The 15,774-nt window shown below is 39.9% G+C and overlaps 1 protein-coding gene across 6 annotated transcripts in view; it reads right to left on the reverse strand.

Annotated features, from left to right (window-relative positions):
• LOC138755413 (tripartite motif-containing protein 54-like) overlaps nt 1-15,774 on the reverse strand; it is a 66,287-nt gene that overhangs the window by 15,288 nt on the left and 35,225 nt on the right. For all 6 annotated transcript variants that reach the window (XM_069921361.1, XM_069921364.1, XM_069921360.1 and 3 more), the window contains exons 4-8: nt 13,344-13,439; nt 11,649-11,882; nt 8,219-8,241; nt 8,000-8,124; nt 5,633-5,850 (exon numbers count right to left, since the gene is read on the reverse strand). In XM_069921361.1, coding sequence (XP_069777462.1) covers nt 5,633-5,850; nt 8,000-8,124; nt 8,219-8,241; nt 11,649-11,882; nt 13,344-13,439 — 696 coding nt within the window. The remainder of the gene's footprint in view (nt 1-5,632; nt 5,851-7,999; nt 8,125-8,218; nt 8,242-11,648; nt 11,883-13,343; nt 13,440-15,774) is intronic.

A 15,774-nucleotide genomic window follows, 5' to 3' on the forward strand; every position in this document is an offset into this window, starting at 1 on the left:
TTAGGATTTGGCCAAATCATTGCGGGTGAAGAACACATGGGTGATGGAGAATGAAAGAGCGGAAGCCTCTGGCTGAGTCAGAACTGGGCGATGGATTGGATCTCTGGTTCAGTCTGAGACTTCAGGGTAAGGACAGTGAGGGGAGACAGAGGGTGCAGAAGCAGCCACAGCTTGAGAAACTGGTAATTAATATACAAGCTAGTGATGAATACAAAAGATCATCTTGAAGACAGCAATGCCTGCTGCATTATTCAATCAAGAAGGGCCTACAGTCACATTTTCAATTGTACTACTGATCCCGGCCATGTGCTGCTGCTGAATTAGTATCACTGAATGAAGGTGGGTCATTGGCCTCTCAATCCCATCACCAACACAGGCTTTAGCAACAGTTCCTCCCTCACTTGTTGAGAAATATTCCATCAAAGAATTCAGACTTAGACTCTTCTCCCTCTTTCTGTCAGACAGCTACACAAGCTGGGAAATATGAAGCTCCAGATCCAAGGACAGTTTATTCTCTGCTGTTATAAGACTTCTGAATGGAACTCTCATTGGTGAAAGGTGGTGATCCGGCACCATTTAACTGTTCTTTTCTCTATATCCTGCACTTTACGCTAATATGCTACACTTTATGTCTTACTTTAATTCTATAGACTGCACTTTTGTTTTATTTTTGCACTACTGCTGTTGACTTGCATGGATAACATGCAAAAGAAAGCTTTTCACAATATCTTGGTACATGTGACAATAAACACAAAGCCAACCTCCCACTAAATAATAATGGTAAAGATATCAGATGTGGTTTGACTGGCCAAAGGGAGATATTTGCTCTCTCAGTAGAATCACTCCTGACTTGGCCTTGTCATTCTCTGTCATGTTAATTGTGCAGAAACACTCTTTTGGCATTTAGAAGCCTGGAGAAACATATATTTGATGTGTTCTGACTAAAAGAAAGGTTCCATGAACAGCCATCGTACACAAAAGTGTTGGAGAAACTCAGGGGATCATGAAACATCCATGGAAAGCAGAAGGCAGTCAAGGTTTTGGGCCTGAGTCCTTCTTCTGGAGTGCCAAAGAACAAGGAGATGCCCAAATAAGAAGGTTGTGGGGGGGGGGGGTGTGGAGGGGGGAGCACAGGGTGGCAGATGATGTGGATACAAGTGGGAGGGGGAAGAGAGAAAAGAGCTAAGTGGTATTTGAGGAGGGAACAGGGGTCTGAGAAAGAAAGCTCTCTGATAGGAGAAGGAAGCAAAGGTATTGGGGAGTTGAAGGAAGGGGTGGGGGGCAGAAGGATGAGGGAATGAGGTTAACCAGAGAGGGGTTAATGGAATTTGGAGAAATCATTGTTGAAGCCATTTGGTTGATAACTGCTGAAATGGTATTTAAGGTGTTGTTCCTCCAGTTTACGAGTAGCTTCAACCTGGCAGTATATGTTACCATGAACAAACATGTCAGTATGGCAGTCGGGTTTAGAATTGAAGTTATTGGCCATTGGTAAGTCCTTGCTGTTGCAGTGGACAGAAGTGCTCTTGGCTGTTGATACCTTCACTTTGTCCACTGCTAGAATAAGGATCTCCCAGTGGCATTAATTAGGGTTAGGATGTCAATATGCAGGCAGCGGGATAATCATCCCCCTTGTGTTCACATGTTTCCCCTCTCTGGGGTTCTGTGTCACTCTGAACTGCCACTTTGTGCTGGCCCATGTTTTCATTACACTGTGTCTGTTTCTAGCCTGTGTTGGCCTCGTATCTTCTCCGGTAGGTCTCTGTATCATTCATTCAACAGTTTTTTACAATTTGTATGGTGTTAGGGTTAGAGTTAGTGTTGGGGTTATTGGTGGTGTTTCTTGGTAAGCTCGGGTCTGTGTTAGGGGGTCCCTGAATTTGTCATAAGTGGAGTCTGTTGTGGAGATTGCTGTTGTTGTGGAGCTTCTATTTGGGTTGTATTTGAAAAGGGTTGAATTTGGGTAAGGGTGAGGGTTAGGGTGTTAATATGTGGACACTTGTTTCCCCTCTCTGGGTTTCTGTGTCACTCTGCACTGCCACATTAGGGTTAGGGTTAGAGTTAGGTTGTCAGCTTGGGTCTATGTTCGAATGTTCCTGTAATTTGTCATGAGTGTGCTGGCCCAGGGAGTCTGTTGTGGGAATTGGTGTTGTTGTGGGGCTTCGATTTGGGTTGTCTTTGAATGGGGTTGAGTCTGGGTAAGGGTGATTTTATTCTCTATGGTTGTGTCTTGGCTTAGAGAGTCTACGCCTGTTGGAGTTTGCTGTCAGGCCTAGTAAGCACTTGTGGGATTGATTTTAGGGTTAGGGTTAGGGTTAAGGGTGTTCCTGTGGTATTGTGGTTGTGCAGAAGTGGGGAGGAAAGGAGAGGAAAATGGTCAGTGCCGCAGTGGGGAGAGGAGCAGGGTCTGTGCCACAGGGAGGAGAGGAGAGGGGTCGAGTGCGACTGACAGCCAGTGGGGGTTGCGGGGGACACTTCCCCTGAGTGCATGCTGCATCACTTACCGCAGCATTGCAGGGGCGGGATCCCCTTTAAATTGCCGGGTTGGTGATTTAATGGGTCCATCCACCCCTCAGCTAAAAGATGCTGGAAGCATCTTTGCCCCACTAATCACACCTGGGTACCAGGAGCACTACCCAGGTGCTGCAGCTTAAATGCACCTACTGATTGGAATCAGTTAGGAGATACATTATGTAATAATGGACTGTGTCAACATGTAATATTTATGAGGTGAGATTAATATTGGGCTCTATGGATATTTGTGAGATTACTGCAATATTAACCACACACCATCTTAAAGAGATAGTAGGTGGTGGATTATTTCATAGTGTAGATTTTTACAAGATGTTGCTTCATTTAGCATGACATGCTAAAGTTGTTAAACTTCTGTTTTATATTTATTTTGTTATTAGAAATGCCACAGTTAGTACCCCACGTGCTCTGAGTCAGATGATTGTGGGTTCAGGTCTAAAGACTTTTCAAAGATCCATGTTGATACTCCAGATTAACGCTGAATCATTTTCACATACTGTAGTCTGGGATGATGCTTTTTAGATTAAGTTGAGGACTTGGCTGCAATCTTAAGTAAATATGGCAGAATCCTGGCAGTATATTGTAGAAGTATAGGATGCAGGAGAAGTATCCCTGATGCCATGGTCAATATTTATACCTCAGTCAACATCAATAAAAAACAGATTAATTGCTCATTACCACACCGCTTTTTATGGGAGTTAGCACGATTAAATTTGGCTGCATTTTTTGCATTATAAAATAATGCCAGTTCAAAAGTATGTAGTTGGCTGTAAACACTTTGGAGCATCCACAAACCAATAAAAGCTGTTTATAAATGGAAAAGAACGGCAAGTTATTATCCTGTTATTGCTGGGGCTGTTCTTGGGACCCAGCACAAGAAATGGTTTTTCTCTCCCTCCCAGGCTGGGCATCTCAATTCAGCTCTATTTGGGTCTAATGGACTTCTGCAGATAATGTGAAGAGCTGAGGACTCTGTGCCTTACTGCACAAGTGGGCTGAGTGATCCTGGGTAATGATTTCCCCAGAGCTGGTCAAGTGACACGAGCAGAAGCCATGTTTTTTTTGTATATTGATTTTACAACTATTGATGATGGGGAGCACGAGGTTCCAGAGCATTAACCCTTTCAGAAAGGGTACCTTGCAAAAATAAAATCAGATAACTCTTATCAGTGAAAGAAAACATCTCTCTCCTTTCCATTTCCAAAATAAAACATCCTTTCCAAAATAGGGAAGCTGTGTTAGAGAGAGACATGGCATGAATGTTGAATTTTCTAAGTTTAGGTAACACCACCCCCATCTGATTCCACAGTTTCCATCTCTTCTTTACCAATTCCTGAAGATATTTTTTTCTCTCTCTAACTTTTCTTCCCCACCCCTCTTCCTAATAGTTTATCCCTCCACCTGTCTCTCCACCTCTTACACCTTCTTTCCTATCATCACCTCTGGGCCTCTCTCCCAGTGTCTTTCCCCTTTTAAACATGTGATTCTACCTTTTTAACTTAGTCAAGATAAAAATAAATGTTGACTGACCATTTCTACCTATGGTAAAACCACAGAAATGCTGTAGGAACTCGGCAAGCCTTGCAGCATCCATACAAGGTAAAGATATAGAACCAAAGTTTTGGGGCTGAGCCCTTCTTCAAGGTGTGAGCAAAAAGTAGGCAGGCACCTGAATTCAAAGGCTGGGAGAGAAGGGCAGGGGGAGGAGCACAAGCCAACAGACAAAAGGTAATAATTGGACATGGCTAGGAGGAAAGGTGAGAATTAATCAGAGGAGGGAATCACTTTGTGAATTGACAGTTGACGAGCAAAGGTTGAGGAGTAACATGAGGGGGAACTTCTTTACTCAGAGAATGGTTACTGTGTGGAATGGGCTTCCGGGAAAGGTGGTGGAGGCAAAATCAATTTTATCATTTGAGAAAGAGTTGGATAAGTATGTGGATGGGAGGGGGATGGAGGGATATGAGCAGAGTGCTGGTAAGTGGGATTAGAGGAGGGTACTTGGATCAGTGCGGACTAGAAGGGCCAAATTGGCCTGTTTCCATGCTGTAATTGTTATATGGTTGTTGTATGTTAACTGAAGAAAAGGAGGCAGAGGTAAAGAGAGAGGGATTGAGCTTGAGGAAAGGAGGAATAGTGATAGGGAAATGAGGTGGTTATAGGGTGTCCAGGTGGAAAATGAGGTTTTGTCACTCCAATTTGCAGTTGGTCGCAGTCTGGCAGTACATGAGACCATGCACAGACATGTCAGCAAGGGAATAAGGCAAGGAATTGAAATGGTTTGCTACTGACAGATCCTTGCTATTGTGGCAGACAGAGCTAAAGTGCTGAACAAAGCAATTTCCCAGTCTCCCTCCAGACTCTCTGATGTAGAGGAAACCACAATGGAAGTGCTGGATGCAGTAGATGACCCCTGCAGATTCACAAGTGAAGTGTTGATGCACTTGAAAGGACTGTTTGGAGCCCTAAATTGTGGTGAGGGAGAAGGTGTGGGTTCAGGTGGAGCATGTCCTGCGGTCACAAGTGTAGGTGTCAAGGGGGCATTTGATGGGAAGGGAAGAGTAGACGAGAAGGTCATGGAGGGAGCTGTCCCTGAGGAAGAAGCAGGGAAGAGGTGTTTGGTGGTGTGATCACTTAGGTAGCAGAAATGGTAAAGGATGATATGTTGGTTGTGGAGGCTAGTGGGGTGGTAGGTGAGGACAAGGGGAATCCTGTCCGTTGTATGCAGGGCAGAGGGGTCCAGGGGTGATGTGCAGGTAATGGAAGATATGCGGGTAAGAACTGTTTTGATTTTACTAGAAGGGAAACCATGTTTTTTGAAGGAGGACATCTTGGATGATCTCGCCTGGAAGACCTCATCCTGGGACGAAGGCAGAGGAATTGCGAGAAGGGATTGGAATCCTTGAGAGGACAGGATGTGAAGAGGTACAGTTGAGGTAGCAGTGGGAGTTGGTCGGTTGTAGAAATATTTCTACCCATTGATGATGTCTGATCTGCCGAGTTTCTCCATCAATCCTTTGTCTGCAAAATACATTATTTTCTGGAAGGTTTTAAATGCTGTCACTGATGGTCAACATCAAGGTTTGAATATCAGGGTTACCTGCTGAACAGCATCTGCTGGCAATGAATCATTTTCCACTTCTGCCACCAATGCAGCTGTGTTTGTGGGGACTGGCTCTGCTGGAGATGTTGATACTGATGTAACTTTGGCAGGATCTTCCTGTTGTTGGGACTGTTCCACTTCAGTGTGCATCTTTTCAGCCTCTTCTACTTCGATTTCTCCCTCTTGTCCTTCCAGTTCCTCTGTCTCCTCTTCAACTGTGGAGTTAAAGTGTATAAATTCTCATGTATAAGTGTTACCTATGATGTTCCTTTGTTGTTGTTCTGGTGCTGTCAGCTTCTGATATATGAATACCAATTAGATCAAAGTAATGCAATCACAAAGTTGTTATAGCTTTGGAAAAGGGGATGGAGAAGGGAGCCTGGGGGGGAGGGGGAATTGGTGTGAGCAAGCAAGTTCAGCCTTTGCATTGGCATTGTCATCAGTTGCATAAAGCAAACAGACCAGGTACAGGGGCACCAATATGACCAGCAACATAAAGCAGCTGAGAACTGGGTAAACAATGAACAAGAAGACAAAAGAGACTGCAAATGCTGGAACCTGCGTCAGCAAAACAGAATACTGGAAGAACGCAGTGGACTGGATAGCAGGCAAAAGATGAAGGCTGACACAGGGTCTCCAACTGAAATTTTGATCTCGAGAGATGTTGCTCAACCCACTGATTATTCCAGCATTCTGATTTTTTGGAAACAATGAACAATTTATGAGACGGCTACAGAAGACTTGCGCCATATACAAAGTCAGCAAAATCTTAAAAGCATTCTTTGTAAGTCAATTAAAATACTTTTACCTGAAGTGAAAAGAAATTGGGCTACAAGTGACAGGGATTTGGGAGGGCAGTTGATCAACACAGTTTTGGTTGAAGTGGAACCTAGGTCCAAGGGGTAAGAATACTTTGAGATGAAAGGTGAGTCCAAGATGAGAGTTTATTGGGGCCGCATCTGTGGGAATTATCACAACGTCCTGGGATTTCAGGCCAATTATCAGACCCCCTGATAAAACTCAATGGTTGCTGAGAGTCAAGGATTCACAGAATGCACAGACAAGAAACATTGATGCTTGTTACAGATATGGAGGATTATAATTTGTGATGTTTAGGACCACCCTAAAATTTAACATGTATTCTTTTTCTAGTGCCATCAGATATCTGTGTATTTGAAGTATTTTCTACCTTTAGTTTTTGGATTTTCACTTTATAATTTTATTTTGTTTCTGACTTTGATCAAACTCTATTGTTGATTTATCCTGGTGCATCTTTTACTTATAACAAACATAATTTTCATCAAATCTCAGACTGGATTCAATTCTGTATTGTTATTAGTAATTTTTGGGCAGCAAGGTTAATGTAGTGGTTAGTGCAATGCTGTGACAGAGCCAGGGACGCAGGTTCGAATCCGGTGCTGTCCGTGAGGAATTTGTACATTCTTTCCGTGTCTGCATGGGTTTCATCTGGATGCTCTGTTTTCTCCCATCTTTCAACGGGGTTGTAGGTCATTTGGGTGTAATTGGGTGGCATTGGCTCGTGGCCTGGAAGGACCTGTTACCGTGTTGTATGCCTAAATGTTAAAAAAATGTAAGAGCCCAAAATGAAAGTGGCTTCTGCAGTTTTGGTTCCTTTTATTTTCAGACAATATGAAACTGTGTTAATTTGTAATTTCACCTGAAAAAGCTACAAAAGTATCAGTGTGGGAAATTGAAAATATGGTTATAGTTAAGATGGCATAATTGGATTAGCCAATCTATCGTAAACTTCAACTTAAGAAAAGAGCCCTATCTGGAAAAATTCACACCACATAATTAAGAAAATGGACATAATTGTAAAGTTCACATTTGTGTTGAGCCCAGCACGTAGTGTACATGAAGGAGACAGGTTGAAGAAAATATGCTGTGGTGTAGTAGCACTAACAACGGGCCTTATTCTCATTATTGACTCATTATTGGAGAACAGTGCATTAATTTTGTATTTGATATCTGTGACAATAATAATGAATGAATAAATCAGCATCTGAAAGATGAGGTGCATTTTTACTTTTACTATGTGGTCATTAGTTTAATAGGACAGAATTATAGAATTTGCCTGATATTACTCCAATTAAAGAAGATTGCCCACGTAGTGAAGATAAAATTGTAGTGGTGCAGTTAAACAAGTAATTGAATGAGCCAAGAATTTCCAGTTATATTTCACAGTGGCCCATTCCTACCTGATTAATCCTACATTTCTGGATTATTTCCAGTACCAAGAAAGTAATGAATATAAAGTGCAATTTTGAAATTGCTGTCTCAACTCTTTCTTGCTGTTTATTACAAACGGTTAATGATCCTTTTTTTTTACATATCTCTGCTTACATTTCTGGAAGTCAATCTCTCTCAGCATCCGTTCTTCCTTTGTAAATACAGCTGAAAAATGATCCATATTCTCAAAGCCACGTTCTATCTTTTCCATGTGTGATATTTTTGAAGCTTCTGAAATCCTAAAAAGTTTTAACATTTATAAATAGATTGTATTATGACAAATCATATTCAATAAAATGCCAATAAAATAAACCTGATTTGCTTGGTACTCACTTTTTAATAAGTGGTTTTGTATTCTGGAAGAAAAATAAACATCTTTATTAAACATCCATAAATTTTTTTGATAATTTTTAAAAAAAGATACTGTGGAATGATTGGTTAAGATTTATCGGAAACTCCTTTTTTGGTACAACTAAAATATTGAAGGGAAGGATTCAAATAAATCCACCATATATCTGTTAGAATCCCCAAATGAACATTTGTACATTGGTTAATAAATCAAACTAAAGGGAGTTGTGACAGAGTATTTAGAGGTGGTTTGGTAGAAATTGTTAGAGCAGCTTGCACACCCACATTTTAAAACACAGCATATTTGCAGGACTTTTGCGGAATGCTTTTTGCAGGAGGCAACAAAGTATTGACAGCAGTTTGCCTGGAAGAGCATGTGATCTTTGCAGGCAGAGCAGAACTGTTTTGCTCTCAGAGAGGGAGGGTGTGAGACAGAGAGAAGAGTCACAGAAATTATTTCCAGAAGGACAAAGCTGGAAAACTTTGGAAGACTGTTTGGTCAAAGGAGAAGACTGGCGATCTGAAAGGTGACCTGAAAGAAAGAGGATCATATGGAGAACCCTGAAGGGGGCAAGTTTCATCAGCAAGACTGTTTGAGAAGGAATCAGTTGCAGATGTCCTGGAAAAGGAATCTCTCTCTGAAAACCAGCAGGGGCCCTCCTGAGTGGTTAAGCACCAAAGACTGGTGAACGTTGTTAAGGCTAACTTCTGTGCACAGAACAAGAATTGCCTGCAACCAGTGAGATTGGACTGTGATCCAAATAACTTTTCTAATCTTAAATATACATTAAACACACCTGCGCTTAGTATTAGAGGGGGGATTAAGTGGTTAGGTTAAGTAATAAGTTAAAGTTTAATTCTGTTTTCTTGTTCAAATGTAACTAAAAACTCCTTTTGTTTAAGTAACCCTGTGTTGTGGTGAATATCCATTGCTGCTGGTTTTTGGGGTCCTCTGGACTCCGTAACAGAGTGATGACACAAAGTTGGCCAAAACCACGATACATCACGTTGAGACTTGATTACAGAAGAAAATGTGGAAAACTCTGACTCCTTTGTAAATCAATGCCTCACTCCTTCTCTCATAACATCTGCAGAACTTCTTTCAGTATTTATTCCCTGCTGAACTTTCTGTTCTTCATTCTGTCATAGTTTACTGGTGTTGCCTTATTTCTTTCTTTCAATTATTGGTCCTCTGCTTTTCATCTTCACATCTTTTTTTCTTTTTTTAAAATCACTTTTTATTCCTCTCTAGCATTTTCTAAGTGTTTTGTATTGATTATATTACAAGCTCCTGTTTTTTCGTGAGTGTTACTTTGGGGGTTGGTGCAGGGTGCAAACCATACAGTTTTCACAACATTTTGAAGACCCCCCAGCACCATTGAGTTCAAACTATAAATAAAGGATGCTCTCAACTAAGAAGCAAGAAACAATGGTGTTTATCCAAGGTAAAAACAGATGGGACACTTCCAGAGAGTCATATGATTATGACTCATGTTTTGGACATTGAAAGAAACAGTTTGTCAGTATTGATCAGCAGATCATCTGATAAAACACAGAGTTGGAATGGCTCTATGAAATGGACAGTTCTGATAATTCTTGTCAGGGGAATTATCTGGGAAAAGGAAAGAGGACCATTCCTGCATTTGGATTGTGACCATTCTGATAGTAATTTCATTTGACCCATGCCTGGGTATTGGAAGCATCGTGGAAGTCACATGTTTTGTTTCCCCTAGTCAAGGAAGAGGGGAGTTGTGATAATCATTTGTATGAAAGGACATTTCTCTGGAAGCAACTCAATAAGGATTTGTGAGTTTTCAGCAGTCTGATCACACAGTCTCTCTCTCATCTCCTTTGTGATTACTTCTGTACATCAGTTTGAAAGTCTGAGTTTCAACACAGTATTTCCAAGAGTGAACTTTGAATGACATTCCAGAATTGTGCCACACACACACAGGTATATTCACGCATAGTTGAGGTTAAGTTTAGATTTAAGTAAGATGTTTTATTAGTAGTAATTATTAAAAGAAATAACAGTGAATTTCTATTGCTGCTGGTCTGTGATGTAACTATTGTTATTGACCCGAAATGTGTTGAAGCTATTAATTCACACACTTATGAACTCCATCTAACACAATCAGTGATGTAGGAGAGCAAGGTATAGAGTAAAGCTCATTCTACACTGCTTCAGCATGAAACTTCAGACTTAGCTTCGAAGAGCAATCTTTCTTGCACAATCCAATTTCCGTGTGAGCCTTCCTTTGAATCTTTTATGTCAGATTGCCAATTGATGCCAAGTGGAGGACTGTAGTATGGGTTTGTGACGACTCGAAACTGAATACAGACTTCCCAAATTCAAATATTACCTACAAGACATTGTGTACCATATCCAACAGAAACTTTAATAATATCTAAATTGCATTTAACCCAATTTTCTGAGATAGGAAACTAATCCCCATATATGTTTAGCTTCCATGCCACAAGTTTTCACTAATACCTTAAAGGGCCATTGCCCTTAGTATCCTAATGGTATAAGAGAGTGTTGGAGCAGCTGATGACCCATATAGAATAGCAATATTTAAAGGGAGGGGGCAGGCAGCAGAAAGGAAGAAAGCTGCCTGCCCCGTGCTGTGTCTTGAGACAAGGAGTGAATGGGATAATCCTACCATTGTCTGTAGAAGTCAATGCTGCATTGGGGAACATTGAGACAGCAGATACAGTCATTCAATAAAGAATTAAATATTGTTTTGAGCCCTTGAATACTTAGTGTTTTCAATATGTTCTAAAATTTTCTCTCTGTGTACTTTGTGATCTGATCTGAATGTGGAAATGAAACCAAAGGACCATTGATGAAATGAGGCTAGTCATTTTGGGGAAAAGTGCTTTTTTTCAAAAATGAGATTGGCTAAGCTTTTGAAGCAGAATCCATTGAGAGGACAGAAGTATCTAATTCTACAAGCTAATTTATTGAATGGACCCCAAAGATTGAATTATGCATAGAGGTATCACTAAGAGACCCCTTTTCCAGTTTAATAGTTAAAACCTGGTAAATATGTTCCAGAAAGCAAATGTTAGAATCACTGCAGACAGCAGACAATGTTCCATGTGCATCATCAGTTTGGCCCGATCATACTTTCTAAATTATTTCCTACAATATTTGCATCAGATTCTACTTTTATGCTAATATGGTGATCCAAGATTGCCATCAGGAACACAACACAAATACTTTAAAATCACAATAATTTTGTTTGCAACAAGCCTCACAAGCAATTAAAAACACAGAATATGTAAACTACTAAAAGTAAACAAAATGCTGAATACATTGGACCAAGACTCTGTATATACAGTAATACATTATAATATTCTTAAGATGTCTCTGCTTGCAGAACACTGTGCCCAAGCTAGATCAACTGAGTACCTGTAAAAAGACTGCTATTTCAGGCTCCTCCATGCACTGTAGTCCAGTTTCGATAACCTTGGATACCCCCTCGAGATGTTCTCCATATTTTCTCATCAATGAGCGAACATGCTGTGTTTTTTCTTCTTGTTCCACAGTGATGATTTGCAGCATGTCCTTTTTCCTTTCCTCCAGCAATGCATACAGACCATCAAATTTCTCACACATCAGTTCCTTTTGGCAGGAGGTATTACTCTAAAAAATGTTGAAAGTAGTCACTTTCCACAAAATTCAACATTTCAAATGTTGCAGTAACCTTATTTAAAAACGATAAAGTAATGTACAGATTGACTCTTGAGTTTTAATGCTTTGACATTTCAACGTGAATAATAACATCTTTCAGCTACTTAAATAGACTTAGATTTTGTATTAAAAGCAAATTAACAATATTGTTACATGGATAAAATTCATATAAGCTAAGACTCAAAAGTTTGAATATCAACATCTGCACATTGATAACTTCAGGGATGAGGTAATATTTTGCTACATCAATATATTACAGCTTTCATTCAAGGGGAAAAGAAATTGGATATTTTTTACGACTTGTTGCCACATTGTACATAGGCTGCAGTATGAACGGTGCCAATTTTCTTTTCTTTTAAAAATATTTTTATTGATTTTTTACAATAAAAAATGAACAATTATGAAATGTGCCACAGGACTATAAAAAAGTTAAAATAATGATCATATGTCAGGAGCACAACAGCACCATTGTGATGGTACAATAAAGCATAACGAAAGAAAAAAAAAAATTTCTAAACCTAAGCAAAAATTCAAAAATCTAAGTGGCACAGTTTTGGAGAGGGACAGAACAATGCCAAAAGTTCCAAATCAACACCAACTCTTAAAGTTATGATAGTAGTCCATGAACGAGCCCCATATTATTTGAAATTTAATATTTGAATCAATGATAGCATATTTAATTTTTTTCCAGATTTAAATGAGATGTAATATCCCTGAGCCATTGTGCTTGTATAGGTGGAGTACTGTCTTTTCATTTCATCAAAATTGCACGTCTGGCTATCAACAAAAGGAAAAGATAAAATGCGACATTGTAATGAAGTCAGTAAAATATCATTGTCTCAGAGTGTTCCAAGAGCTATTAAAGGGTTAGGTTCCAAATTTAAATTGAGAATTGCAATAATGTTTGAAAAAATTTTCTTCCAAAATTTTTCTAATCTAGGGCAGGTCCAGAATATGTGAATAAAAGAGGCATCACCTGTTTTACATTTGTCACATCAGGAATTTATTGCTGAATAAGAACGAGACAATTTAACTGTAGACATATGTGCTCTGTGAACCACTTTGAATTGCAGCAGTTAATGCAGTGCACAAAGGGATGAAGTGTTAATCAGTTTAAATGAAAGGTTTCACTGATTTTGTTTCAACATGCACTAACTTCTTGACCTTATTCTAGGTTGCTTTTCTTCCAATAAAAAGCAGAAATAATTTCATGAGTTCATAACATGAGTTTAGAACAATATTACCAGAGGCCTGTTAACAGTTTTTGGGAATGGCTGAACTGCGGGCAAAATAATAAAATATAAAAATAAATGAATGTAAATTGAATAACAACCTTTGGAAAAGTTCTAGAGTAGAATGAAAGAGGGGCTGACATCAACTGTATTTGTAATATAACTTAGAAATGTGAATTACCTCAATGTTTCTGCACACCTCTTCCATCTGAGAAATTATTGTCTGGATCTGGTCGTTGCTCGCTACCAGCATTGAAATCCCATCACTCAGTTCAGTCTGCATATAAAATTAAACAAAATATTCTAAATACCTGAGCAGTATTAGAAAGGACTCTAACTTCAGATTTTTACCAAAGTTTAAAATTAAAATTTAACACTTAAAACTGAACGTGCATTGGGTAAAATTGCCAAACTGAGATTGAAGATATGATTTATTTCATACTACAAAAGGGTATGTGAAAGATTATACAAATGTGACTTTTTTTGTTATTGCCACAAACACTAATAGTGAAGCTAGAGACATACGAGAGAGAAGCTCCTTTCACACTTGCAAATGGTCCCAGGAATTAATTGCCAATCAGTATTTAAAGTATCTAGTGTGAAAGGAAAATTGTCTCACCCCAGGGATTGAATGCATGAACCCCGAGTACAATCCCTGGCGTCTGTAGATGCTGGTGTTGCAATCAGGCACGTGTAAAATAAGCAATTGCATTGTGGGATTGAAATGACCCAAGTTTTTGTGTGTGTACAGGAACGAGAAGGAAGAAAAGATTAAAATGAAGGTATAAACTGCCATGGGAAAGTTCCAGCAGGCGATAGATAGAGAGAGAGAGAAAATAAATAACAACAGTGGACAATTTTTAAACAATGTGAGAAAGTTGGTAGTGCTATAGTGCACAATTTATAAAGACTGTGGGGAAAAAACCAACAGCGGACCTGACTTCCCAGAATGCGGTGGGGAGAGAAACCCCTCTATGAGTGCACCGTGCAAGCAGATGTGCATACAGCCCTTGCTCTGCCACATGGAATTCTGGGAGGGCAGGTTTGCCATCGCTTTTCCCCATGGTATTTCTATATTGTGCGTGAAAGTGCTACCAACTTTCCCACGATATTTAAATTGTGTGAGATAGCGCTACCAACTTTCCCACAGTCTTTATAAATTGTGCGCTCTAGTGCTACCAACTTTCCCATGCTGTTTAAAAATTGTCCACTATTGCTATTTATTGCTAGCACTTTCCCATGGTCCTGTATAAAGGTTTATATAGGTTGGCACAACCACATGAGCTGAAGGGCTCATACTGTGCTGTACATAAAGCTTAATTATGTTATAATTAGGCATGATTAATTTTGTTTGAATATAAGATCATAAAATATTGATCAGGATTTACCGCAGGTCCACCATTGCTTGATGCGTCACGATCTCACCGGTAGAAGGTAGAACAGTCCCAACCCCCGGGGATGGCTCCTTGCAAGTGTGAAAGTGTTCAGTGTCCCAGTTAGGAATGGTCAAGGGTGAAAAGCCAAACCTCCATTCCTATCCCTGAATGGCCAATTTAGTGGGATGCAAGTGTGAAAGTAGCTGAGAGATTGCAGATGTTGGAATCTGGAGCAACACACAATTTGTTGGAAGAACTTAGCAGTCAAGCAGCATCAGGTGGGAGAAAAAAGAACTGTCAATCTTGTGGGCTGGAACCCTTCATCAGGACTGAAGAAGGGTTCCAGCCTGCAATGCAAATTGTTCTTTTTTCCTCCCATTGATACTACTTAACCCACTGAGTTCCTCCAGCAAAATATTGAAAATGAAGCTGACACATGAAGAATTATAGGCTAGCACCAAAAAGTACATTTCAGGTACAAAAAGAGGTAAAGTTCCTAGCCAAGAACAATTCATTATTAAATAGGTCTAAATGGTAACCAACAATTATAATTTAAATATATCCACTTTATTCATGAGATCAACTGTGCATCAAGTGGAAAATTTTGCAGTTCCTACAGTCAGCTACGTAAGCATATGACTTTGAAAATCATGTTCTTCAGAAGCTGTTTTTTTGGCACATACATAACCTAACAGTCAAGTTAACATTTAATACTTCAGCAATTTCAAAATTCAACAAGAAGGCAAAACTTGGGAGAGGACCCCTTCGGGTAGGAGACCACAGTAGCAGATCAGCGAGGGGATCAGTGACCAAAGGCCTTACACCAGCTGCGGCTGCTGGAGACTGACTCGTAGGAACCAGGTATCGGGACCAGGATTCACAAGGATGCAGAGCTTCCAATGGGCCTCAGGCACTGATAGCTTCCTCATTGTATCAGTGGTTTGGAACTAGGGGCAGAGGAGGGTGATTGAATGCCTGGAGCTCAGGTTCATTGCTGGAATGAACAGAAGTCTGTGCAACGACAAAGGTTACAGGACTGCAGGAGGTGGTGGCATCTGAAGAAGTGGTGGCATTTATGGATACTCCTGAAAACTCTCTTTTGCTTTTTAGTAGGTGTGCTGGACTTGTGGGGCCTCCTTGTGTGCCTTTAGAAGGCAATCAAAAGAAAACAAATGCTATGTCTTTGTGAACTTAACAATAAAAGCACAACAAACCCTAAACTTTGAAACAATAACT

The sequence above is a fragment of the Narcine bancroftii genome, chromosome 2, assembly GCF_036971445.1.
Source record: "Narcine bancroftii isolate sNarBan1 chromosome 2, sNarBan1.hap1, whole genome shotgun sequence".
Taxonomy (NCBI): domain Eukaryota; kingdom Metazoa; phylum Chordata; class Chondrichthyes; order Torpediniformes; family Narcinidae; genus Narcine; species Narcine bancroftii.